Source organism: Coloeus monedula (assembly GCF_965178545.1).
Source record: "Coloeus monedula genome assembly, chromosome: Z".
NCBI classification, from domain to species: Eukaryota; Metazoa; Chordata; class Aves; order Passeriformes; family Corvidae; genus Coloeus; species Coloeus monedula.
The window spans coordinates 77,836,482-77,861,429 of record NC_138822.1 but is presented as its reverse complement, the minus strand read 5'-3'; the positions used below and the strand labels follow the sequence as shown (position 1 = coordinate 77,861,429).

The following is a 24,948-nucleotide window of genomic DNA, read 5'->3' as shown; positions in this document are numbered from 1 at the left end:
ATCATAGAATCACAGAATGGTTTGGGTAGGAAGAGACCCTAAAGATCATCTAGTTCCAACACTCTGGCATGGGCAGAGATGCCTGGCACTAAACCAGGACTTACAAGTGTCTTTGTCCTGTGCAGTGGCCTCTTTCAAACTAATGGCAAATGGGGGTTCTCATCTTCTGTCTGGCACCCCACCAAGGAAACCACCCCCAGCTCACACTAATGATGGCTGCTGTTACTGCTGTGCATTCCCGTGGTGCAGCTACGACTTTGCAAAGCTCTGTGAAGTTGCCTTCAGACACAGCCCCACTGTGGAAACTGGCTGAGCAGCTGTGCTCACCCCCCACCAACACAGCAGAGGAATATTTAGGTGAATTAGGAGTGGAGGGGAAAGCAGCACACAGTCTGCAGAAGCAGCTCTGAGCAGGTGGAGAAAAGGAGGAAAATGGGCCTTTGTGGGCACAATGAAGCTGCAGTCCGGGTGCTGTGCTCACAGAGTGGTGGGGAAACTGATTTTGCAGGAGCAGGCTGCACCAAACCGCTGACTTGGCAGGAAGTCCCTGGGAGGAGCAGCCTGGTGGCTCCGGTGAGTGGGGGGGCACAATGCCGTAGATCAGCTGAGGTATTTTTAACAATTATTTTGATATAAACAGCTCTGAACTTGAGGAGCTCCATGTAAATGGGAAGCAGTGGGGCTTGTAATTAGATTTGTGTACACTTTCATAAATTGCTGGAAAACATCAAAGCCGTGATAGAAGGCTGTGGTGCACTTTATTTCCTTCTTCTGTTCTTCTGTTAATTGAATGGTTGATGTGTGGATAGGAAGTGTTGGCTTCGCAGAGTACTATTTACAGACCCGCTGACAGCTGCACTGTGAAAATTAACAGGAACAGAGCAGCCTCTGTCACAGCTCTTCCCATGAGGGACTTGCTTCAAATTAGATCATTTCTTTCATAGGAGAAACTTTCCTCATTGCTCCTCCCTTCTTCACAAATACGCACACACATCCAGCTGCACACTCCCCTTCTCCCCTCAGGCTCATGGCAGCCTTTAGTGCTCAGAAGGGTTTGTCATTTCCACAAAGTTGGGGTAGTTAGGCTGCTGTTTAAAACTTGCAGCGCATTCCATTTCCAGCAAGATACATTCTTCAGGAAGACATCCAAATCTGTGAGCTGGGTGTGTGGAGCCACAGCTTCATGTTTGCAGGTCTCACATCAACTAGAACGTTCTTTTCACCCTCCTAGAAACTCTAGTAGACATGCTCTCAGACTACTACTGTTGGAAATGTGATTACTGTTGTTCCTAGAGGAAATTGCTGTGTGCTAAACACCATAAAAACCTCTGACAGGACAGTTCCTATACTCAGCAGTTTACTAACTACAGGCCGGGGTTAACCTGGCTGGATGAATTACTTCAAAGTGTCAGTCAAAGTATAAAACTTCAAGGTCACCTACATTTTTGTTACAGTTGATGGAGAGCGACTAGGACCTGAGAGAGACTGTCTTGAGTAGCTGAGCCTTTAGAATTGGTGCCCAAAATAGCTGCAATTAGATCATGTGAATGTCTCTATAATAGACAACACACATGAGAGAAGCAAAAGAAGCAATACTACAATGTCTGGGAGTAAACTAGTCTTTTACATAACTAATCTATATGTTTAGTCTGTTCTTAGCCAAGTGACAGCAGTTCCTTTTCCTGGTTCCAGGAGAAAAGTAATAACCGGTGAACACTTGACAATCTAAATCTTAATATTTATTGACATCTGGAAAATACGGAATTAAGAACATCAAAACTGAAGCCTTCAGTTCACCACCTCACTTCCCAGAAATGTCTTCAAAATATCCTAGTTTTGAAGAGAACCATAGACAAACCCATAGTATCAACAGATAACAATTAACCAGACCATGATTCAGAGTATTAATTAACCAACAAAATTTACTCTCATTGAGATTCCAGCATGGGCTCAAGTCCTCAATTAATAAAAGCCATGTGAGAGACAGTAGAGAGTCACTGAGCCCCTCAGGCTGTCAGGGTAAATAGAATCACAGAATCATAGAAGCATCAAAGTTGGAAGAGATCTTTAAGTCCAACTATCAACCCAGCACCACCATTATAACTCCTAAACCACATTACCCAGTGCCAGACTCAGATGCCCCCTAAATACCTCCAGGGATGCTGACTCCACCAGAGCAACTTATTCCAATGCCTGACTACCCTAACAGCGATAGTTTTCTAATATTTAATCTGAATCTCCCCTGTCTCCACTTAAGGCCATTTCCTCTGGTCTTCCACTGCAAGCATAGTAGAAAAGACCAGTCCCCACCTCTCTATAACCTCCTTTCAGGTAGTTGTAGAGGGCCACGAGGTCTCCCCTTGAGCCCCCTCTTCTTGAAACTAAAATAGGAAATGGAAAATGCATTAGACTTTTCTTTTACATGACCACAGAAACATAAAGAGATTTTCAAAGGTAATCCAGGCTGAAGGTTGATGACATTCCAGCATCTAAGTGTCCGTCATGATTCATACCTGATTTTGCCTGAAAGTTTATTGCCCAAAGTCACAAAGTCTAGGGCAGAGTGAGGTACCATCACAGCCAGTCCTCCTGTCCAGATTAATGCAGAAGGCTGAGGCCTGGTTTTACACTATTGATGTTAGAGAAGTTGATGGATGAAACTGGAGATGTTGACTGTGACCCTTTTTTTTCCTCTTTTCTGTTTGTAGCGGGTTGAGTTCGAAACCAGGCAGAAACACCAATTAAATGTAGTGGTTTTGGTTCAAAATATTCATTACTTACTTATTTTCCTTCTGTGAGATAAGAATTAGGAGAAAAGCAAAGCAGGCACAAACCTTAAACAGTTGCAGTACAATGAAAGAGTTTTATTACTAATAGAATTAAAAGTAAAGAGACAATAACAAAACAAAATTAGAGCAAATCCCTCCCCCCCCCTCCAGCCAGCACTTCTCTCCTTTTACCTAGCTCACACAAGGGATAACAGAACATGGGATGTTAGTCAGTGTTCCAGTTCTTGAAATGTCTCTCTCTTATGCTTAAGGGAAAAAAGGGTTTTTCCTTCAGTTGCACGTGGTTCCCAAACTGCCACCAACAGCAGATCCGCCCGGAAACAAACAATCTGCTGTGTGTAGAACATCTCTCCCATGAAAAATCTCACAGTTCCTTCACACTGCAAAACATGGGCCATCACATGGGGTTATTCATCTTTTTAAGGATAAGTTCTTTTGGCCTGCACACAAAGGCTCTTCTTCGCCACAAGTCTCTAACAGCCTCTTACTACTATATAGCCTGGCATCGGCATTCTTCACAATCTTCACAGGCACACGAAGATACTCCATCCCCCCATGTTCTTCAAATGGATTAAAGAGACAAACAGTTTGTGGTATTACAGTTTCTTACCACGGCATGCAAGAAGGTTTCTTTTAAGCTGCGCGCCAGAATCGCGGCACCGCCCTCTTTTCTCCCGTCGCCATTTCCAGCTCCGTCCCACGGGACTCACTTCTCTTTCTCTCTGACTCTGACGCCGCCATGTTGAAGGGTGTTCTTGTTCAGCTTTTACGGTGGGGAAAACCTCGCTCCCTTTGTGCTGCTGGCTGCGTGGTGTCTTCTTCAGTTCAGCACGAAGTGTGCTGGCTGCAGACAGGAGGCTCTGCCGGCTCCCGTTGACTCCGCCGGCTCCGCATGGAGAGGAGAGGGACCCGCCGGTCCCCAGAAGCCGCGCTGGATGGGTTTAGCTGTGAGCAGTCCATGGCTGGTTTGAGCTGCCTGTGGCTCTGGGACAGTCCCCCCCAGCCACCCAGGGTCCGTGCCGCAGCGTTGGGAAAGGGGGAAAGGGGCAGTGGCCCCGGCCCGGCCCGGTGGGGCCGGGAGGCCCCGAGCTGCCCCCACCTCCCAGCAAGCGAGCTCCGACCCAAAGGGGAAGTCCCGCCTTTCTGTGCGGTTTAAATATGTAAATTGTGAGAAGCGTAATTGGTCTTAAAGACTGTCCATCAACTCAGGGTCAACCCAATACACTGTTGATCTTGCACTCCCTAAAGAACACACACTCCTTGCAATGTCTTTGTGTAACACAGAGGCTGGCTTGTTTAACTCAGGGCAAAGCACGGCACACCCATTCCTTCTATGAAAAAATAGTAATACCTTAGGAACCCGTTCATAACTCACCAGCAGCAGGCCTGGCCCTCTTTCCAGTAATGAAGGATTTTTTGAATATGCTACTTAAACACCATCTATAAAGGTATACTGTCCTTAAGGATGAAAAAAGCAGTGGATATGTAATACCTACATGTTAGTTTGCAGCCACTTCTACCACCGAAGTCCAGTGACTCTTGATAGCACATCTTTGCTTTCCTTTGGGCAGTGGGTTCTGATGGAGGGGGAATAAACCTCATAGACCCTATCCCATCACCTCCATCAACACTGATGATTCTACAAGCTTTGGGACAGCAGCTTCCCAGTGTTGCCATCATTTCCCTTAATTCTTCCTATAAAAAATAAAATTTTAAGACTGTGTTACCTGCCTCTCCCATAGTTTCATAAATTAACTCATTATCATGTTTCTGGGTCCCAGAGTAGAAATCCAGGCAGCCTGACAGGGTGTGTGAATCATGCTGGCACCAAAGATGGCCTTCACTTCTCTGGTTACATCTCCAAAACCACACAGTCATCCCCCAGGACATTGACATGACTTGTGGGACATGACAGGCATCACTGGACATCTTCCCTGGGCTTCTCTGCTCCCTCTGACCCACAGCATTCACCGCCTCCAAATGGGATACAAGCAATAACTGCTTGTGAGTGACACTACTTCATTCTAGAAAAAAAGATTTAATTGGCACCCACCCATCCCTTCATGGGTCCAGTGGGAGATGGGCATTAAATCAGCAGGTGTGGAGGTGGCCATGGGAAAGCAGGAACAGGATCAGGCAACTGCTGAGAGTTGCCCAGATCTTGGTGATAACAGCAGCCCCTGCAATTCTTGCTCCACTCTGTCTACTCTGGGTGAGATTAGGACGTGTGGGGGCTAAAATAATTCATAAGCAATGACATTTCTGGGATAGCAGAGACATTGATAAGCCTCCAGCCTGGGAGACATAAAATAGAACCTGCCTGCCAAGGGAGCTCTTGGCCTACTGGAGGTAGCTCCGCTGGGCATCACCACCTTCCTCTAATAAGGATTAAAGATGTCAGCATTGTCTTTACCTCTCTGCTTGATTTGGGGGTATTTCCCTCTTCCTCCTTTTCTCTTCATGTATCTTTTGATCTAAGCTTCATTTATATCCATGGGAACTTCCTACATAGTTAAGTAGGCTCTGGATCAGCATTAAGTCACGCTGGATGCTTCTCATTTTTTCCCATTAATTCACTCCTTCCCAGCCTTGCTCAGATGTGTGGTCTGGAATTGATAACACACATTCTTGTGAGGAAAACAGAAAGATCTTAGGAACTGATAGATTGCTATCCCTATCCAAAACATAGCATTAGGTGGTGCAGGAGTTGTTACCCAAAAGGGTTTTCCAAAGCTCAAAATGAATCTTTAGAAGACAAAGATGTATTTAGATCAAAACAATGACTTTCAAATAAGACTCTCAATTGAAGCTCACACAAATTCATGAATGTAAAGCATCCTACCAGACACCAATGTCTCCACCTCAGATGTCCACTGGCAAGTGAAATCATGCAGAAGAACATGCTGAACTTGCCATCCCAAAATGTCTGTCTGGTTGGTGCTCACAGGAACAGTGTTTGTGAAGGTCACAGGTTTCAGTCTTAGTGGGGTGGAACGCAGCAAGGGCAGATCCTTCAACATAAACCAACTTCTTGTTTCACCAAAAGCCAGGAGAGCTTCACTGAATTTACACCATTTCACATCTTCACTTGACCATTTGTTTCTCTATATGAAAGCATGGGTGATACCTCCCTGAAAGCAGAATATTTCCTCAATTAACTATGGAATCGTAGAAGAGTTTGGGTTAGAAGCGAACTTTAAAGCTCATCCGGTCCAAGCCATGGCTGGACAGTGCTTGGAGATCTTCTGTTTAAATATGCTGCAGAAATTCAAATCTTTTACTATCTCAGTTGAGCAACATGGTTTACACCACAATAGCCTGGAGTCTTGCAGCATGGCAGGGATCTGGGATGCACAGTCATGTGCAGGCTGTTGGCAAACACAGTGCCACGGAAATGTTCTGTGTCACATGAACAGCTGAAATGTATCTGCCCAGCTTCCCAGCCCTTCCTCAACATCTCTTTTTTTTCCCCAGTCATCGTAGGCTGTTCATGTCCTCATCCTGACCTGCCAAAGAGGTGTGGAGCTCTTGTGAGCAGAGTCCTGAAGCATCAGGAGCTCCATTCCTGGTTGAAATGCTACTGCACTTTGACAATAGTCAATTCACTTTATGACTCTGGAATAATTCCACTTCTCTTATTTTCATCCTTGCGTGTTTAACTGAATGGAAAGATCATTCATGGGGCTCTATGCTGCAGCTACCAAGGACTTCCTGAATAGTAATAATATTTATTTCAAAAATTATGCTTTTTTTTTGGTGTAAGGATATTTTCAGGGGAAGTATATTATTTAGTTAATACGGAGCTAAACATACCTAATCTTCCAAACTACTCTTATTGGAAAGGGGAAATTTACAACATTTTCTTTTGGATTCTGGATTTTAAGTTTTTCCTCAAATAGACAAAAGAAGAATTATTTATTTATTTCATAGTCCTAAATAGCAGGAAAGAATTTCGAGTCTGTTGGTACAACAATACCTTCCTGTTGTAACCACTGGACTCTGCCTAGCAGGCTGCTGCTGCCTGAGAGCTCAGCGAGGGTTTCCTAGGGCCATGCCATTAATCACATCCCAGAGTCCATTTCGGACAGCCCCGCGATCTGGCTCTGGCAGCCAGCAGCGTTACAATGCAGTGGATGGCAAAGAAGGCAGAGAAGGGTCTCTCATGAGGGTTTGAGATGGCTTTAATCACACCTCGTCCCCACAATGTTCAGAGGCAGAGAGACAGCGTGGTCTGGGTGCGGGGTGGTTTTGTCAGGGGCCCAGGGGCGGTCCCTGGGCAGGGTTGGGGTACAGGAGCAAATAGGGAGAAAATGAGGCAGTGGCCAAGGCTAGGGAGGGAACAGGGGGAACATACAGAATCAGGGGATTAACAGGCCGCCACGCCTTCCGTTTCAGAACGCATTAAGGAAAGTGAATGATTTTGTGAGGACTTTTATCATTCATAGACTGAGCTGAAAAATGCAGAAGTGCTTGAAGAACTTGGCTTTTAAGTTTAGGTTTTTCAGATATCTGGATTTGATTCGAGAGGCCTACAAACACCTGGGTTATATATTGAGTTCTTCCTAATTAGAACTGGGTACACTGACACCAGGACTCAATGATTCTGTTGCCCTGTGGAAAGCAATAACTTTAGCTCTGAGAGATACCTGGTAAGTAGTGTATGGGCAAATAAAACCTAAATCAAGCTTCCACTCCAAATAAATTAACAGCTCTGGAGACCTGTGAAGGGAAGTACCTGCAGCAACTCTCTCTGCTTAGACATTGCATGAAGAATCTCCTCTACTGAGGGAGCAGTATTATCAAAGGGTCCATCACTACAGTCCTGGATGAATGCTTCCTTTCCCCTCTCCATCTCTGTCACTCTCAAGTGTGTCTAAACCAGCTCTCAGGACTATACAGTGGAAATAGCTCCTAGTGACTGCTGTCCTACTCATCTTTCAGATGAGACATGAAATTGAAGTCCTGAGTGCAGAAAAACAACATATTTCACAAGATGGGAGGGATGTTAGTCCTGGTCTTTTGGTCACCTTCCAGCCTGGGTAATTACATTTCTGCCTAGCTGAAATTCCCACTGCTCTACAGTTTAATTGGACAGTAGTTTCTTTTTTGCTTGACTAAAATCCCAGGTTGGGGTCAAACCCCACTGTCTAATTCAGCAGCCCTCTTTTCAGTAGAGCTGCATAGGCATTTCCAAAAAAATCCAAATTTGTTTTCAGACTTAGGGGACATCATACCAAATGCCCTGAAATAACAGAGCCCAAAGCCAAGAAATCCTCCTTTGGCTTTTGGACCTTAACATCAAGGATCCTTGTGTGGAAACATTACCCTGATTGTCTTGCTGAGGGTCAGCATCCTCCCAGCTCTGCTTTGTAGCCACAAAGGAAGTGCTAAGGCAAAATTTCTACCGCAAGCAAACCCATTTCTGTGGTGACACTTAGGTACACACCCATTGCCCAAAAGCGAAGAATCCAGCAGCACCTACTCATTTAAGCATCTTCATGTTCATGGCTGACATTTTGGAAGGTATTTTATAGGACCTGAACATTCAGATCTCCTATACTCCAGAGCTTTAGTCACTGGAACTTTAATGCAATAGACTTTTTAAAAATATTTTTGGCCCAGAACTTGTACCTGGCTCCATTTGAGCTAACAAAGATGTAAAAGTCCACCTATACGAGAGACCCTTGTGTTAAAGTACTTAAATGTATGTTTGCCTCCAGCAGGAGATTCACTAAGCTAAAAGTGAAACACAATTTAATGACTTTGTAAAATTAGGCCCAGATTAATCAGTTTTGAAGGAAAAAGGTATCTAATCATCTGTGGGGACTAGTAACCTACTGAATCAGAGCAGATTTATACGGCTGAAAGGAAAAGGAAATTCAGGCATATATGCTGCAAGGCTAGACCTTCACAGAACTTTTCCTAGGAATAAAGTTCTGTGGAGAAGCAATTGGACACCTGAGACAGTAAACAGGGGCAGGAAGCAGAACAGCTCCCCTGTAATCCAAACAGAAGCAGTTAGAGACCTGCTGAGCCACTTAGATGCTCACAAGTCTATGGGACCAGATGGGATCCACCCTAAAGTGAGGAGGGAGCTGGTGGGTGAGCTCGTGAAGACACTCTCCATCATTTATCATCAGTCCTGGCTCACTGGAGAGATCCCAGGTGACTGGAGGTGGCAATGTGACACGCGTCTGTAAGAAGGGCTGAAAGAAGGGTCTAGAAAACCACAGGCCTCTCAGCCTGACCTCAGTCCCCAGCAAGATTATGGAACAGATCATCTTGAGTGAGGTCACATGGCACCTACAGGATGGCCAGCAGATCAGGCCCAGTAAGCATGGATTTAGCAGGGGCAGGTCCTTCCTGACCAACCTAATCTCCTTTTATGACCAGATGACCCATCTGGCGGATGTGGGGAAGGCTGTGGATGTGTCTGCCTGGACTTCAGCAAAGCCTTCAACACCATCTCCCAAAACTTTCTCATGGAAAAGCTTCAGCCCACACCTTGGACAGGTGCATGCTCTTTTGTTGGTTAAGAACTGTCTGGATGGCCAGGCCCAGAGCATGGTGGTAAATGGTGCCACATCCAGTTGGCAGCCAGTCCCTAGTGGTGTCCCCCAGGGATCTGTGTTGGCCCAGTCCTGTTTTATTGATGATCTGGGTGAGGGGACTGAGTCCACCATCAGCAAATTTGCAGGTGTCTCCAAGTTGTGGGGGAGTGTTGAAGGGTAGGAGTGTTCTGTAGAGGGACCTGGATAGGCTGATGGGCTGAATCCAACAATAGATGGGATCCTGCGTCCTGCACTTTGGCCACAATACCCCCCTGGAGTGCTACAGGCTGGGGACAGAGTGGCTGGACAACAGCCAGGCAGAAACGGACCTGAGGATGCTGGTCTACAGCCGTCTGAACATGAACCAGCAGTGTGCCCAGGTGGCCAAGAAGGCCAATGGCATCCTGGCCTGTACCAGGAACAGTGTGGCCGGAAGAACCAAGGAATTCATTCTTCCTCTGTACTTGGCACTGCTTAGGCCACACCTTGAGTACTGTGTCCAGTTCTGGGTCCCCCAATTTAGGAAGGACATTGAGATGATGGATTGTGTCCAGAAAGGGCCAGTGAAGCTGGTGAAGGGTAGCATAAGTCCTGTGAGGAATATCTGAGGGAGCTAGGGTTGTTTAGCCTGGAGGAGACTGAGGGGAAACCTCTACATCACTCTCTACAACAGCCTGACAGGACACTGTAGCCACATGAGGGTCAATTTCTACTCCCAGGCAATAGGATAAGAGGACACAGTCTCAAGGTGCTCCAGGAGAGGTTAAGGTTTGACATTAGGAGGAATTTCTTCACAGAAAGTGTGATTGGGCATTGGAATGGGCTGTCCAGGGAGGTGGTGGAGTCACAGTTCCTGAAAGTGTTTAGGAAAAGACTGGATGTGGCACTCAGTGCCATGGTCTGGTTGACACGGTGGTGTTTGGTCGCAGGTCGGACTCAATGATCTCAAAGATCTTTCCCATCCTAGCTGATTCTGTGATTCTGTGAACTTTCCCTGATGCTGGGCAGTAATGTTTGGGCTCCTGAAAGGCTTTTACTTAATTTGTGTATGCACTCCATTTCAAAGACTATATTGAATGGGAAACAGTTCCAACAACCAGGCAATAGATTTGTTTTCCTTTGCCTTTAAATGAAATATCAATGGATGGATATTTTATTTTTAGCTGAATATGAAATTTCACAAGCGACCTGTCAAGCTACTGTTTTCAAGAATGACTTTATTTCACACGTCAAGACAGGCTGGGAAATTAGTTTTTCCCACAGAGGACTCTGATTAGGGATTACAAAGTGAGTGTGGCACAGAGTGATTTTTCCTCCATCTTTTCCCTCACCCCGCCAGCCTAGAGAGTACCTGACTCTGCTGACTAAGGGGAGCAATTCATTACCATGTGTGGGAGGGGGATGGGAAGCAAGATAGTCATATTAAGTAGACTTGCTGGCCCAAGAGAGAATAGGGAAAGCATAATAATACTTAGCCCTTATCATTCTTTTCATCAGTAGATATCAAAGGACCTTGAAAAAGGAGGTTGATTTGATGGGAAAAGAGATAAATTCTGACTCCAAGCAGCCTATTGCAGAGGCACCAGAAGGAATACTCACTTTCATGATAGTCTCTTCTGCCTGTGGGTCTGCAGGGTAGAGAAATAAACAGGTCCTTTCCTCGGTAAAATGCAGAAGTACATCTCAAACTTTATTGACTTACCCAGTGTAACTCTCTTGGGGTTTGGCAAAATATGGGGTCCAGTCCAACAACCAGAGAGAGCAAGGAGATTATGTATTACTAGTAAATGACAGAGCAGACAGGACCTATTGCCTTTGTCAGCAGACAACAGCTGATTTACACCACAGTTTAACTCCTCACGGAAGCAATAAATAGCCCAGGTGAAGGGCTGCGGCATTTTTACCCTGTGGAAAATCTGGCCCATTCTGGAGCATTTCTGTTGTTTTCCAGTGGATTAGTAGAAGTCACTGGAGTAGAAAGTAGCCTTGTCCTGCTGTATATGAAAAGCAATATCTGGCTCCACTGCTACAAGTCCTGCACTGGCTGATCTGATACAGTTTACTGCCTGATTTCCTTTGGGCCACATGAAAGAGCTGCACATGAGGAACCACATACTGAAAGCATCAATCCCAAGGTCAGTCTTCAAATTCAAGAGCAGTGCAGCATCTCTACTGGCTACACATCTTTAACCGCTTACATGCACATCTCATTGCAGGGCACTCCTAAAAAAAATCTCTTCTTTTTCTCTTTTTTCTTTGTAGTGTGTGTTCTAGCTTGCATCTATTTGCCCATGGCCTTTCTGCCCTGTGTATATGATAGCAATGTTCAAAGAGGCCTGAAGTCCTGCTGCGACAGGCAACCCAGAAAAACATCTCTTAGGAGGCAATATGAGATCCCGTTGGGTCAAACAGCTGCTGTGCAGTCACTATGACTCACATCAGAAGGCAAGAACACTCCAGGGGCAAGCACTTCATGTGGAAGTTACCCATGTTTTCATGATGCCATCTACAACAATAGCTTGGTTTTCAACAGTGTGAGGCATCAGCAACTGCCTGAGGCAATTCTCTGGCCCTGAGACTTCCAGGGCAAATAGAGATCAAAAGAAAAGGAGAAAGAAGAAGACACCAACTTACTTACACTTCTCTGTTGTGCTAACAAGAGCAGGTCACATCTTCAAAACCCATTTTGCAGAGACGAATATGTATCCACCTTACTCAGTTTCAAAATCCTCCATCCTGCATTGTGTCTGTCATGATGCAGCCCCTGCTCTGCAAATCACAACAGCAGCGCTGAACAGCCTAATCTGCTGTGGACCAGTGCCTCCCTCCAATACAGCTGCAAATAGGTTTAAATCATTAGATTCAAGTTACCAAACAGTCTCTTGGATCAGGGTTAATTAAATGAGTGTTGAAATCTAATTAAGAACTGGTCCAGGTGATAATTAGCAGGAAATGTATGCATTAAAATATTCATTTGTCGATGAGCTGCAATTAAGAGTGTGATTTGGGGAAGGATCAATATCTGCATCATGTGATCTAACGAAAAATTAAAAGCCACCCAGCCTTCAACAGAAATGCAGGGGAATTTTGGCTACAGTTTTTTTTCTCTCCTCTCCTCCACTCCCCCTTCTGTTTTGGTTTTACAATAACTGCTGAAGATCGCTCTCCATCTTTGAATGGGGCATTCATCTCTGCATCCCTTTGTTTTCCTGAAGCACTTCTCTCAAACCCTTGCTCTTCACCACATTGTGTGAGCAGGTTATAGATTTATTAGAGAGAGACTAACAGGTCAAAAAGAAAGATTCTTTGCCGATGAAAATCACTTTCTCCTAGAACAGACTGCTAATCCAAGGGAACATCGCTCATTGTGTGGTGTTAGATTGTTGGGGTCTTTTTTTAGCAGGTTAATTCCTCAAGTCTTTATTCATAACTGAGGATCTGAAGAGGCTATTGAATATGTATAGCTTAGACTTACATATATGTACATCTATAGCTGTGGTTTACTACACTCTTTCCAATTTGTAGCAGAGCAATTCTGCTTTCACCAAGGCTATTTTTTCTGGTTACATACGTAGGAGAGTATGTAAGCCGGTTAATAAAATTCTCCTTGTGCAATCCCAGGAAATTCCACCTCTGACAGGAAGATGAGGGTCCTGCAACAGTCCAGTTCCTCTGGCACAGAGCTGTTCTTCCTGTACTGCCACAGCCAGAGGCTGAGCTGGTGATTTCCCCACTGACAGTACTCCCACCAGTGAATACCAGTTTATCAAAACAGAAGCCATGAGAGCACAAGGATTTCGGCTGCCCCTTGTCAGTCTCCTGACAGCTCACCTGCCCATCTCCCCAGGCTGGGTGCAGCCCAGTTTCTGAGGCAGCTGTCCACTGCTGTCAGGGCTGCAGCCAGACTGTCCCTCCCCTACACCTCCTCTACCCCTGGGGAGGCCACCCTGTGGCGAATCAACCAATCCATGAAGTTTGGACTTCCTTGGAGACAGACCAAAAAACACCAATGCCTTCCTTATTAAGTAGATCTACTTCCTCCCATCTCTGCCTCCTATCAGAATACAAGGATTGCAGCTACTGGCCTTTCATCTGGTTTTGGGAAGGAGAGGGATTTCTTTCAATCCCAAAAGCACTACATTTTTCACAGATTCCTGGCGACAGCTCTGATGATCATCCATAGTTCTGCACTGGTGTTGACTGCAGACATAATCCTCATATTGTAAATCTTCCCCGGAAATGTGTGGGCTCTTTTGTGGTAGCCTCTATTTGCCACTGTTCATGGAGAGGAAGCTCAGGTCCATGCAGTACTATTTTGCTGCCTTAATTTAGCAGTGCTGAAGACATGCTGTTTCATGATGACATATACACCCTGCCCAGCATACTGACTCCCATCTCCGAGGCTGGGCAGGAAGTTCTCAATGGACTTGGGGGCTTACAAGACACAGCATTGTGAAAAGGTGATCCAGTTCAGGGGTCTGGAATGCAGAGAGCTCACGCATTCCACCAAAACAAATTGGTCCACAAATCCTACCACATTCCTCCAGCAAAGCCTCCTACATTTTGCTGGACTGTGCCCAGATCTTTGTCCTCTGATGAGGACAACATCCTGGGCCTGAAGGTTGAAAGAGCAAAGAGAAAAAGGCAACAACTTTTGCCGAGAAAACATAAATGACAGCCTAGAAGCTTGAATTTTGGAGGAAACTAGGAACCAGGCTGCTGGCATTCACCCTCCACAGTCCTTTATTTCCTGATGCCTCATGCAAGGGTCAAAATCAACAACCTGACAGGTTGCATGGAAAAAATAAGCACCTGGATCCTGTTCTACTAAATCTGTGTTAGATGCATGGATTGATGAGCTGGTGTGCATCAGGCTCATTCCCTGTGTGTCTCCTTTTGTCTCTTGTGCTGCAGGGAGCCTCTTCAAGCCTGGTGGTGAAATTTGCGGACACGGACAAGGAGCGTACAATGAGGCGCATGCAGCAAATGGCAGGACAAATGGGCATGTTCAACCCCATGGCCATCCAGTTCGGAGCTTACGGCGCCTATGCACAGGCAGTAAGTATAGACACCGTCTCTCTGCATGTTCATGGGAGGGGGACTATCACCTAGAAATGCACAAAAACACATGGGAGTGGACAAAAAACCGCAGCAGAAGAGGAAGCGGTGGCTTATCTGTTAAACTGGTTACATGATGGGAGTAAAAATTAGCCATGACATCCAGGGTAGACTCTGGGAATCTCTAAGAGGTCTCAAAAGTGCTGTAGCAGTAACTTGTGGTCATGTGTAGACCTATGAAAACGCTTTCTGTGGGGCCTAAGCCATTGCTGTCAAATAAAAGCATAACTACCCTTTGAGGATTTGGAAAAAAACAAGCCTGCTCAGTTTATCCCAGTTCTCTGCCCCATGTCACCATTCCCCTGCTGCACCTTGCAATGCCATGGATACCTCTGGAGTGACTACAGGATAAAACAGCAGCTGTTGAGAGAAAAGCTTTTAGGTTCACAAAGCATGGTAGATAGCAATAAAATGTACACACAGACATATGCCCACACAGAGTCCTGCTGCCTCGGACAGTATGATTGAAGCACACTGGGAAAAAATCCTGTTGTGCTAACTTCAGGTATCCTGTGCACATACCAAACCTGGACCCTGAGAAAATGTGACTGTACAGGGACCTGGGCTCTTGATGATCCTCTGAAACTGATGCCTCTAGCATTACTTGTTTTCCCTGGGCTACAATTAACAAGGATCTGGAAGACAAGATCAGGCTCAGGTAACTTGGATTCTCTGCCAGATATTTCAGAGGAAGGTAGAGGTGATGTCTGCAGCAGGCAGGCACAATGCTGCCCAGTGACTTTGGCTGCCTTCTCTGGAGCAGATTTTCAGGCAGTGACAGTGTATATAGGTGCTTCATCTATTTGATGGTGAAACGTGGCCCTCTTGTATTCTGCACCAGATAGATTCGTGCACAGGACAGAAGTACTATTGAACACATGTTCCAGAGAAGCATCTTCCTGAATGGGAGACCCAAACTTTGCCTAGATATGCAGAGCCAGCTCAGGAATCACCCTCTGGTGTGAGAATGCTCATTCCAGTGCACTGACCACAAGGTTTTCTTTCTTCCATGACTTTCTTTCTCACGTTGGCACCATGTATTTCCCATCACATCCCCATGTTCTTTTTTTAATTTGAAGGTCTGGAAATTTCTGGTGTTCTCTGATGGTCCTGTGTCTCACTGAACACTTGTTACAACCCAGCCTACTCCTTGTGTGAACCATGCAGAGTTGTGAGGATGTGCTGTAGAGCTCAACAGAAGTTCCTCCTCTCCTTCCAGCTGTACCCCTTGGTGCTATTCTGGAGTTTTTATTCTCTCTCCTCCAGGAAAATTCTATTTTCACTTCCATTTTGCTGTCTTCATTTTTATTCCTAGTCAAAGTCAGTCTCTGTCTCTTCTTTTGTCCTCTGCTTCCATCCTCATGTTATAGAAGAGCTGTTCCATTCTTAGCCCACCTGTGTTCAACATTCCCCCTGGCCAGGGAAGGCTACAGGAAGAGGAAAAGAGACAGAAAATCCCAAATGAGCCCAGGTCAGTGGCCAGCAGCCTCTCAGGGGGATGTAGCACACTTGCCCCCATGCACCAGAGGAATTAACAGGAGGCAACCCACAGACAGCTTGGAACAAACATTTGCTGAGATTGTCAGGCAGGAGAAGCAGTTTCTACAGACATTGTTACTCTACAGACATTGGTCAGGCAGCTGGAGAGATGGTAAAGACACCACTGTCCTGATGTTCTCGTCCAACAACTCTTCTTGCATTATTTTTAATCTAGAGTAACTGTTCTAATTTCCAGATAAGGTTTACACTGATATGAGAGGATGCAGTCTGCACCTTTACACCACAAATGTTTCCTCTGTTTCTCACCAGATAATACAGGTGCATTATGAGGATAGGTGAGGAATTAGGGCAGAAGGAAGAGTAAAAACAATTTCTCGTCTTCTTCCATCCACTTGAAACAAATGGATATTTTTCATGTTGATTTCTGTGAAAGCAGAATTGGACCCATACTCTTTTTCTATTTTTCTGATAAATATGCTAATAAGGGGGAAAGAATAAGTTTTAGATCTTGACCCATTGGATATGACAAGCTGGTGACACCAATTACCCTAGGGACTTCAGAGCTGTCTAAATGATGGGATCACATTTCTGTGTGGCGCCTGTACACCCAGAGCGTGTTCTGATGCTGTCTCTCAATCAGCCTCCCTATCTGCTCCATCTCACAGTCGCACATAAAAGGGAAGGAAGGGAGCGTCAAGGCTCTGTGACGTTCCCTCGGTCCCGATTAATCCACCTCGGACTGCTAGCTCTCAGATATCAGGGTGATTGGCACCTCACAAATGCCAGCAGGAGATGGAGGAATCGATAGGGGAGAGGGAAAGGAAGACAGCAGTTTTATTCAGCCTGAAGTCGAAGAGCTAAGGCAAGTCAAGAGGAGGGAAGGTGAAATATCAGGGGCAAGACTGTCATGATGGGTGATGCCACTGCCACCAGCAACTCTTGTGACATTGGTTGAATTGTTTGACCCCCTGATCTTGTTTCCCCATGGACAAATAAACCTGATGATCAGATTTATTTATTTATTTTCTCTTCTCCCTCAGGGACACAGCTCTGTCTTGTACTGTCTCTCCATGAGCTTTCTCAGAGTGGTATGGCAGTAACATAAGTGTAAGAACTGCCTCAGTGCTTAATAGTAATAGCACAAGCATGAGACATCAGGCTCTCTGATTCGTACTTGTAGCCTGTCCTCCCAGCTATCCCCCAGCAGTCCAAACCTGACTGATGTCTCTGTGTAAGAATTCCCAAGCAATCCCATGATAGTGGTTTTTCAATAGTCTGTAATGGTCTGTCCCCATGGGGGAGGTTGCTCAACACCCTGTCGCTGCAGTTTCTTGCTGAATTTCCCCCAGAGAAGTATCTTGCACATCACTGTGGCTGGATTAGCTTCCAAAAATGTCTCGATGTACCAAGGTGGCCAGTGCAGCAGAAATCTCCAGTGTGGCTGTTTGATAGAGTGGTGGCCAGCCATGGATTTGCCAACCCAGCAAAACCACTGAGGAGAGGAGGCGAGTCCATCGAAATTTGACAGATAAGCTTTAGTGTTGCCATCAGGACAGATCTGGGCCCCAGCTCCTCTCCAAATTACCTCCCTTACAGCTCAGAAAATGGCCATGCCACAGCTCTCCCTGCTGCTGCACATTGCCACCCCCGTCAGCCTCAACTTAAACAACTTTAACCTTGATAGCAGCGACGGTTTCATATCAGCCAGGCAACCAGTCCTGGGGTTCAGCAACCATCTGGCCTCAGACACAGAGGTAAAAAAATGAGGAAGCAAAGGGAGCTCTCCACTCTGTGTGGTTTTCTACCCCCTCCTCAAGTGCCACATTCAAGCAGACCAGACAAAGCTTGGCACCAACTCTGTGTGCTGTTTCAGTGACACAGAAAGTCACATCAGACCTACCTCACCTCTTTTGTATGCAGCTCAAGGCAAGTCAGATTTCATGGTTTCCTAAAGCTCCCAGAGCCCCTACTCTAATTTGCTTCAGGGTGGGTTTTTGATTGTTTTGGTTTTTTCTCTGCAGCAATATCTTCCCATAATCATTTAACTTCCCCTTTTATGGAGCAATTATTTATTTTATTTCACACACGTACAGGGCACCAGCCCTTTTTGTTGTCAGGTTACTGTGGATCTACATCAGCTGGGTACTGACAGCTGTTTCTGCAGTCTGAGGCCAGGTTGAGGTATAGATCCGGACTCAGCCTGGAGAGAAGGAGAGTGATGTTACCTGGCACCACCTTTGATTTGCTGCCAGTCTAGGAAGAACCTGCAGGCACACTCTCCACCTCAGAGCAGCACAGCACACATTCTTAGGGTGGCCAAGCCCAAAATCACAAGCAGTGAAAATCAAAACAGTCTGTCAATTGTGGCAGTTTAGTCCTGGCCCAAATAAGTTACAGTTCCTGCAGGTCTTCTTTCTGTGAAGAAAGGGGCAAGGAGTGTTTAGTGCCTGTCTCATGTCAGCCATGCCTCACCATGCAGAAAGGAAATGTACGCAGATCAAAAAAGGGTTAGGGAGATGGGAAAATGCAGAAGAGCAAAGCAAGAACAAAGGAAGGAGCCTTGGAAAGTGACAGATACAGTATAAATTATTTAATTTTTAAATTATTTAAGATAAGATCAAAGTCATAAATCAAGTTTGCATAAAAAATGGGGTGGGAATGTTAGCCACAGTCTTCTGGCCAAACTCCAGCTATGGGACTGACTGCATCCTGCAGCAGGGGATAGGCATAGAGTGGGTGTGTAAAAACAGGCTGGGACAGAGACAACACAGACAATGCTAACATTTCTTCTCTGGCCTGGAACAAGTCCTTTCTCAGTAAATCCCAGCTCTCCTCACTCTGAAAAAGTACAAATGGCTCCTGCTCCTGAACTGCAGACAATAACTGCAACAAATCTGGGAATGTCCAGCGCAGCAGAGCTCTCAGACATCATCTTAAGTGGTCTCCTTGGGAAGTTAGGGCAGCAGTGACTACCATGCTGACCACAAACCCCTGGGCATCCCCTTCTGCCTCCCTGTCCAGCTCCAGTGGAGATGAAAGGATATGTCTGCTAAAAGATCTGAGGTAATGCTGACAGGAAGAATCGCTTTTTCCAATATTTCTTCAATTTGTACTGTGAAATTATTTTGGAGAGATACTTAAAAAAAAAAAATCAGCTAGCCCTATCAAATCAGGAAAAAATTACTGACTATAGGCTACCTTCCAGATATAATAGTTATTACATTTAAATTACCAAAATGGGACAGTATATTTGGTAAATACGGCCTGTTATGCAAATTATTTGTGCTGATCTGTTCCAGAAGAGGAAGCTATTTTGAGGCCATAATACTTTGTAACATGGCTAATACCTTATTTCTGACCACCAGCTCCCTGGTAATTCAGAAATAATGAACACTCAAATTTGGGCTCTACATAAAAAAAATTTTAGGTCTTTTGGGGGGGGGGTTCACAGTTCTCAGGAAGTTACGAGCCCAAGCTATTCTATGTCAGACTTTGGAAAGGCACTAAGACACATTAATCCAGTTGTTGCATATTTGTTTAGGTTTTTTTTAAATCTAAATTATATTTCAATTTTATTTTCAAAGCAGAAATGTCTATATCCAGGAAAACATAAGAAGTGTGAAGGACAATTCTGATCTACCAATTATCTTGTGTTTGTTTCAAGTCTTGGAAAGTATTTTTTACTTTTAAATCCCAATGGCCAGTTAGGGATAGCAGACATAAATTTGTCAATTACATCATTTTACCAAATATGAGTCCTATTACTGCTTGATTGATTACTTTACTTACCTCTTTCTATCACAGGGATACGATGAGGATTCATTAGCTAAGTCTTTATATAGATCATTAGGAGTGGGAAGTGTGGGATGCTGTTATTACTTTTATTATTATAATTATTATTATTAATATTATTATTATTATTACTGAATGACGAATATGAAAAGTCAAACAAAACATTGTGTGGTTCAGAGACAAAGATAGAACATAACACTGGAAAAAAAGGAGAAGGTCATCACATCATTTCAGAGTAAGGCTGAAGGGCAATGATCACGCTATTTCAGAAAGAGCTCATCAGAAATAATCCCCCTTTCTCCTCTTCCCCTTCTTCAGTTTCGCACACATTTCTTTTGGGGAGTGGGGAAGTCAGGCTGTGCATGCTTGTCCTATTTCTAGCAGGATTTTTTTTGCTCTGAGGAAGTTCCTTCATCTCTCCATACAATTGTTCCTCCTGTAAGAAAAGGACAATATTTCCTGCCTTTGAGTACCATTGCAACTTGAAGTGGGAAGAAGATGTGTGAGACAAATCCTTACATGTGTCTCTATCGATCAGCCAACACTGCCACCCCTTCCCATGCTTTGGATGGCTTTTCCAGTGCCTCTCTACCTGTTTCAAGCATCGGGATGGTGACTGCAGGCTCTTGTCTCTTGGGGTGCTGTCCAAGGGCAGGAACCAGTCTGGTAGCATCTCCTGGTCTCCTCAGAAGATAAATATTTGAGCGACAGAAAAGATAGCAGGAAAGAAGGAATGAATCTTTAAAATGGATGGGAAAAAGCTTTAAATACTGAGGCAAAGGTCATGCCAAGGAAGTAAGAGAAGCAAAAGGAAATACGTCCTTTCAGCTAAGGGAGGGAAAAGCTCCTCTCCGTCCCCTTGGATCAGTCTGAGATAATAAGGCTGCTGCCTTCCTGATTAGTGCTCTGTAGCCCCAGCCCAGGCAGGGAAAATCTGCATTTCAAATGGCATATTTTAAAGTACACAATACCCAGGGGCCCTGCTGCTATTGATTTGCCTCTGGTGGGGTCACTGCCTCACTTTCTACAGCTTTATTAACTGGGACCATACACTGGGTCTCTTTGAAAGTGAAAGGAGAGTGGATGGGACATTTGTCTTCAGGAGGAGCTGGGGAAGGAGTGGGGTGACTTTCATTGGGAATGCCTTGGAAGTTTTAGAAGGAAGACTGGTGACCCTTACAGGACTTGTTCTGTAAATTTCCCTAGAGCTGCCCTGCAGGGAAGGAGGTAGGTCTGATGCTGTCAGCTTCTTTCAAGGTGACTGAGATCCCGTCCTCCCACCCTCGTGGTGCTGTTGCACTCAGCCAAGCTCTGACCATCAGCCACTGGGCTGGGTATGAGTCCCCTCTTCTTCCCCCTTAAACTTTGCCCCTGAGCGACTTCAACCAGAGTGGGAAGGGCATGAATGGGATCTGTGACCTCAGAATTGTGGCAGGAGGGTTGTCAAGGGTTGAAATTTCCAGACACTACTGGGACACGGTTGAGGTCACCTCTCCAGCCAAGGAAGCAAGGCCATTAGCTGGGGTTCAGGTGTGGAATGCTCTATTCCTTCCAGCTCCAGGCAATCCCACTTTTACCTAATGGACTAGCTCTGAAGGCTGCAGAGAGGTCTGTGTCCTCTGGGTCATGGTGTGAAGGGCTCATTTCAATATGCCAGAGGGGTTCCCAAGGTCTCTAGGACATCTTGGACAGTACATCCACAGAGCACTGAGATAAAAGAAATTGGATGACTGTTCTCTGCCTGTTGCAGCAGAAGCACCTGATCTAGTTTCCCAAATCACAGGTTAGGACCTTATTTTTACTGCATTGACTTTTTAACCTCTTTGCTCCTCAAGGTCCTAATTCAGTCTCTATGGGAGTATGGCCAGTTTTAAATGACTGTTCCACTGAAATATGCAGACTCTGCACCTTCAGCACAGATCAGTAGATCAGGATAATCTAGTTCTTCTCACAAGGAGACAGAAAACACCTTCTTCTTTCTGAAGACCTGTAACGGAAGGGCATGAATGACATTACACTGCAAAAAGGAACATGTAAGGCATATTCTGCAATCATGCACCTTCCAGTGCAAATTTATAATCCCTCCAAAGGCACAGGAAGTGACACACTGAGGTTGCCTGATTTCCAAACCAGGAGGAACACCTGCCACTGCTAACTCTGAACAGCTCAGAGACATCCATAAACAGGAGAAGTTGCATAAGCTGTAATTAATGTCACAACTGACTGTCCAGCTCTGCTGAGTGCAAAGTGGAGGTTGTCTTTGGAGCAGTACAATCATTTGCACTACCACTGATAATGCAGCAACTTTTTTGGATAGAGCCCTGTTTCTGAGAAGCAGAAACACAGGAGAAACACAAAAAATAAGATAAACACCTCTCTTTTAAATGGATGTGAACTAAGATCCAAAAATATCTGCTGAGGGCCAGGTAAGCAGTGGGAAATATTTCCTCTGACTATTGGTAGGTACAGCTGAACCAATCACCTGAGACTCCACATAGAGACAATAAGGAGAAACAAAGCTGCAATTTGTCTGCCCAGAAGCATTTGGGTACAGAAAGATGAATCTTGACCTAGATTTCTCTGCCTGTTATCACATCAGCCATATTAAGTGACCATCTCTCATGAAATTCCATCTGTATTTATTTCACTGAACCTGACAATGGGAAATGCCAAAAATATAGTCCCCAGCCTGCCCTGGAAGGTGTCTGTCTCTAGTACCAGGTTGATATCTGCCAGCAGGACTGACCATGGGACCCACATGAACAGCCATACATCACTCTCTGTTTTGAGGTGGGTTTATGCATGCAAGTCTGGTCATCTTTGGAGAAGCACTGGGAAAAGTCATCAAGGGCCAGACTGGAACTGTCCCCAGCCCTTGAAACTGCACCAAACATCTCAGAGAGGTGTTTCTTTGGTCTCCAGAAATTCTGTGGTCACATATCTTGGCCGTCATTTCTGCAACAAGCCAGTTACATCCTCACCTGTCCCTATGTTGCCTAGAATCAAAAGAAAAAATCTTTTCCAAACAACGTTAAAGTGGCAAGATAAAAAGCAATTCTTAAGTGAGAGTTTTCAGGTGCACAAATATGGGTGTGCACATATGTGATACAGGATTTCTACAATTTTTATGAGGTTAATTAATTAGTGTATCTAGCAGGTACATCCAATAAGAGACCAGTTGCCCCAGCTACCCACTGTTGGGTAAGCTCCTTGGGGTTGCTCCAGGGGCTTCTTTGCCCTGCGTCTTGTTATGTCTCTTAAGTTCTCGTGCAAAACAGTGTCCTTGTTAGAAATTATTTTCTTGAAAGTAAGATTAAAAAGGATTTCAAGAATGTGACATAGTTACTGTTCAAAAGTGTGAGAAAGGGTGAGAAGGTGCTAGAGACTATAAAACTATGTATTAAAAATCTACAAAGCTACAAATATATGAAAAATCTATTATATAAAAAAAAAATTCTTTAGGCATCATCCAGGTAAAAACACCCAGAACAGAAAATGAAATGTGACTCAGTACACCTAGTGTTGGAGTCAATACAGTGTTAAAGATGGATGGATTCTCCTTCCTCCTTCACTTCCTTGGCATACTTCCTAATATTGCCTGCTCAGTACCTCCTCTGGAGAATAAACTTAAATGATGCCTAGGTTCAAATGTACTCCTTAAAGGAGAATCAACATAGTGTATAATAGAAAAGATTGTCTAATCACTCCATCAGTAATTGCAAAGAGCAAAATATCACTAATTAAATTGTAAAAGTACCTTATGCATGGTATAATAAAAAAAGGATAATTAACAATCAAAGGGAAAGCCACCATTTTGCGACCAATCTGCATGAGGCTTCAAAAACCAATAACACTCAAATCCAGTACAACACATTTCACCTGTAGATCTGATGATGTGTGGAGTCAGGTATCCTGTTTTACATTTTATAGCTGGAGAAATCAAGGCAAGTTTACATAACCTGTGCATGGTTATTCAGCAAGTCATTGTCAGAGCACCCTTTACTTGGGACTGTTTATGGATGGTGACAGGGAAAGTTTCAGCATTTGAATGGGTACAGTGATTTCAAGGGTTTGTTTCATTGTGTATGTGTATGAACAGCTAATTTAGCTGATATTTCAATATTAAAGTGAACAGAAGGGAACAGTCTGTTCCTTGCCATGACTTCTGAGGTCTGTTTAATTCTGAGAAGCATGTGCTTAAAGAACAGCATCAGAGGGTGATTTCCTGGTGGGAGAGAGAGTGAAATCACAGAGAGAAGCAAAACAGAGTTACTCCAATACTGGAGACAGCACAGACATGACTCACTTCAAAAATCACCACAGAAAACATTTCTCTTCTCCACTATTATCATCAAGTCACAGCTTACCAGAGGCTGGGCAATGTACAGAGTGAGGTTTCACTTTCTGCACATCTTCTTTCCCCCACACTTTCTCTAAGCATCCATCACTGGTCACTGCTGAGTGGCAAACATACCCACCCTGTCTGGCTCTTTGTACAGCTCCAGGGAAGGACACAAGAGGCAGCTTCAACCAAACTGTCTTATCCTTCACACCAGGACCATTTTAAAATCTCTCTGCAGCCATACTGTACATGAACTGCACCCGCTGAGTGTAACATAATGATAACAAAGTCTAGTTTTAATGAAAGAAGCATTTTCAGGATTCATAACCATTTACCAGCCTTCTGCTCCAAAATTTTTTTAGCCCCAAATGCCTGAAAATGTAGCCTAGGTTCCTTATTTCTGACTTTTGTAGGTGCCCTGAAAGAAGCAGCATTTTGACCACTTTCTAGAAAAAAATTAATTGAGAAAGTCAACCCAGCTCAATACTACAGGGAAGGGGTTTTCCCATTAGATGATATTAATCTTACTAAAGCAGGGGAGCTCCCTTCTCTTGTACAGCACTTACAGGGGTCTCTGCTTGGCAGTGTTGGAAATAGGTGGTATAATCTAGTTAGAAGTTTTGGTCATGGTTTTGCTCAGTACCCAGCAGAAGCCTCCTAGCAGCACAAGAAAAAGTAATTTTTGTCACTGACAGATGGAAAAAAGTCAGGCTATCCCTAGAGAACTAGTCAAACTTCCTGCTCTGGACAAGGAATCCCCTTTTCCTACACACACTGGTCTCTCATCAGTAATGCCCAGGCTTTTCCAGAATTTTGATATAAGCAAAATATAAGCAGTGTAAGCCATTAAACCACT

The 24,948-nt window shown here is 44.7% G+C and overlaps 1 protein-coding gene across 20 annotated transcripts in view; it reads left to right on the top strand.

The window, feature by feature from the left end:
* The window catches only part of CELF4 (CUGBP Elav-like family member 4), a gene marked incomplete at both ends in the record, with an annotated part of 677,793 nt that overhangs the window by 605,877 nt on the left and 46,968 nt on the right, over positions 1-24,948 (top strand). For all 20 annotated transcript variants that reach the window (XM_082302229.1, XM_082302219.1, XM_082302230.1 and 17 more), the window contains one exon: positions 14,255-14,398. In XM_082302229.1, coding sequence (XP_082158355.1) covers positions 14,255-14,398 — 144 coding nt within the window. The remainder of the gene's footprint in view (positions 1-14,254; positions 14,399-24,948) is intronic.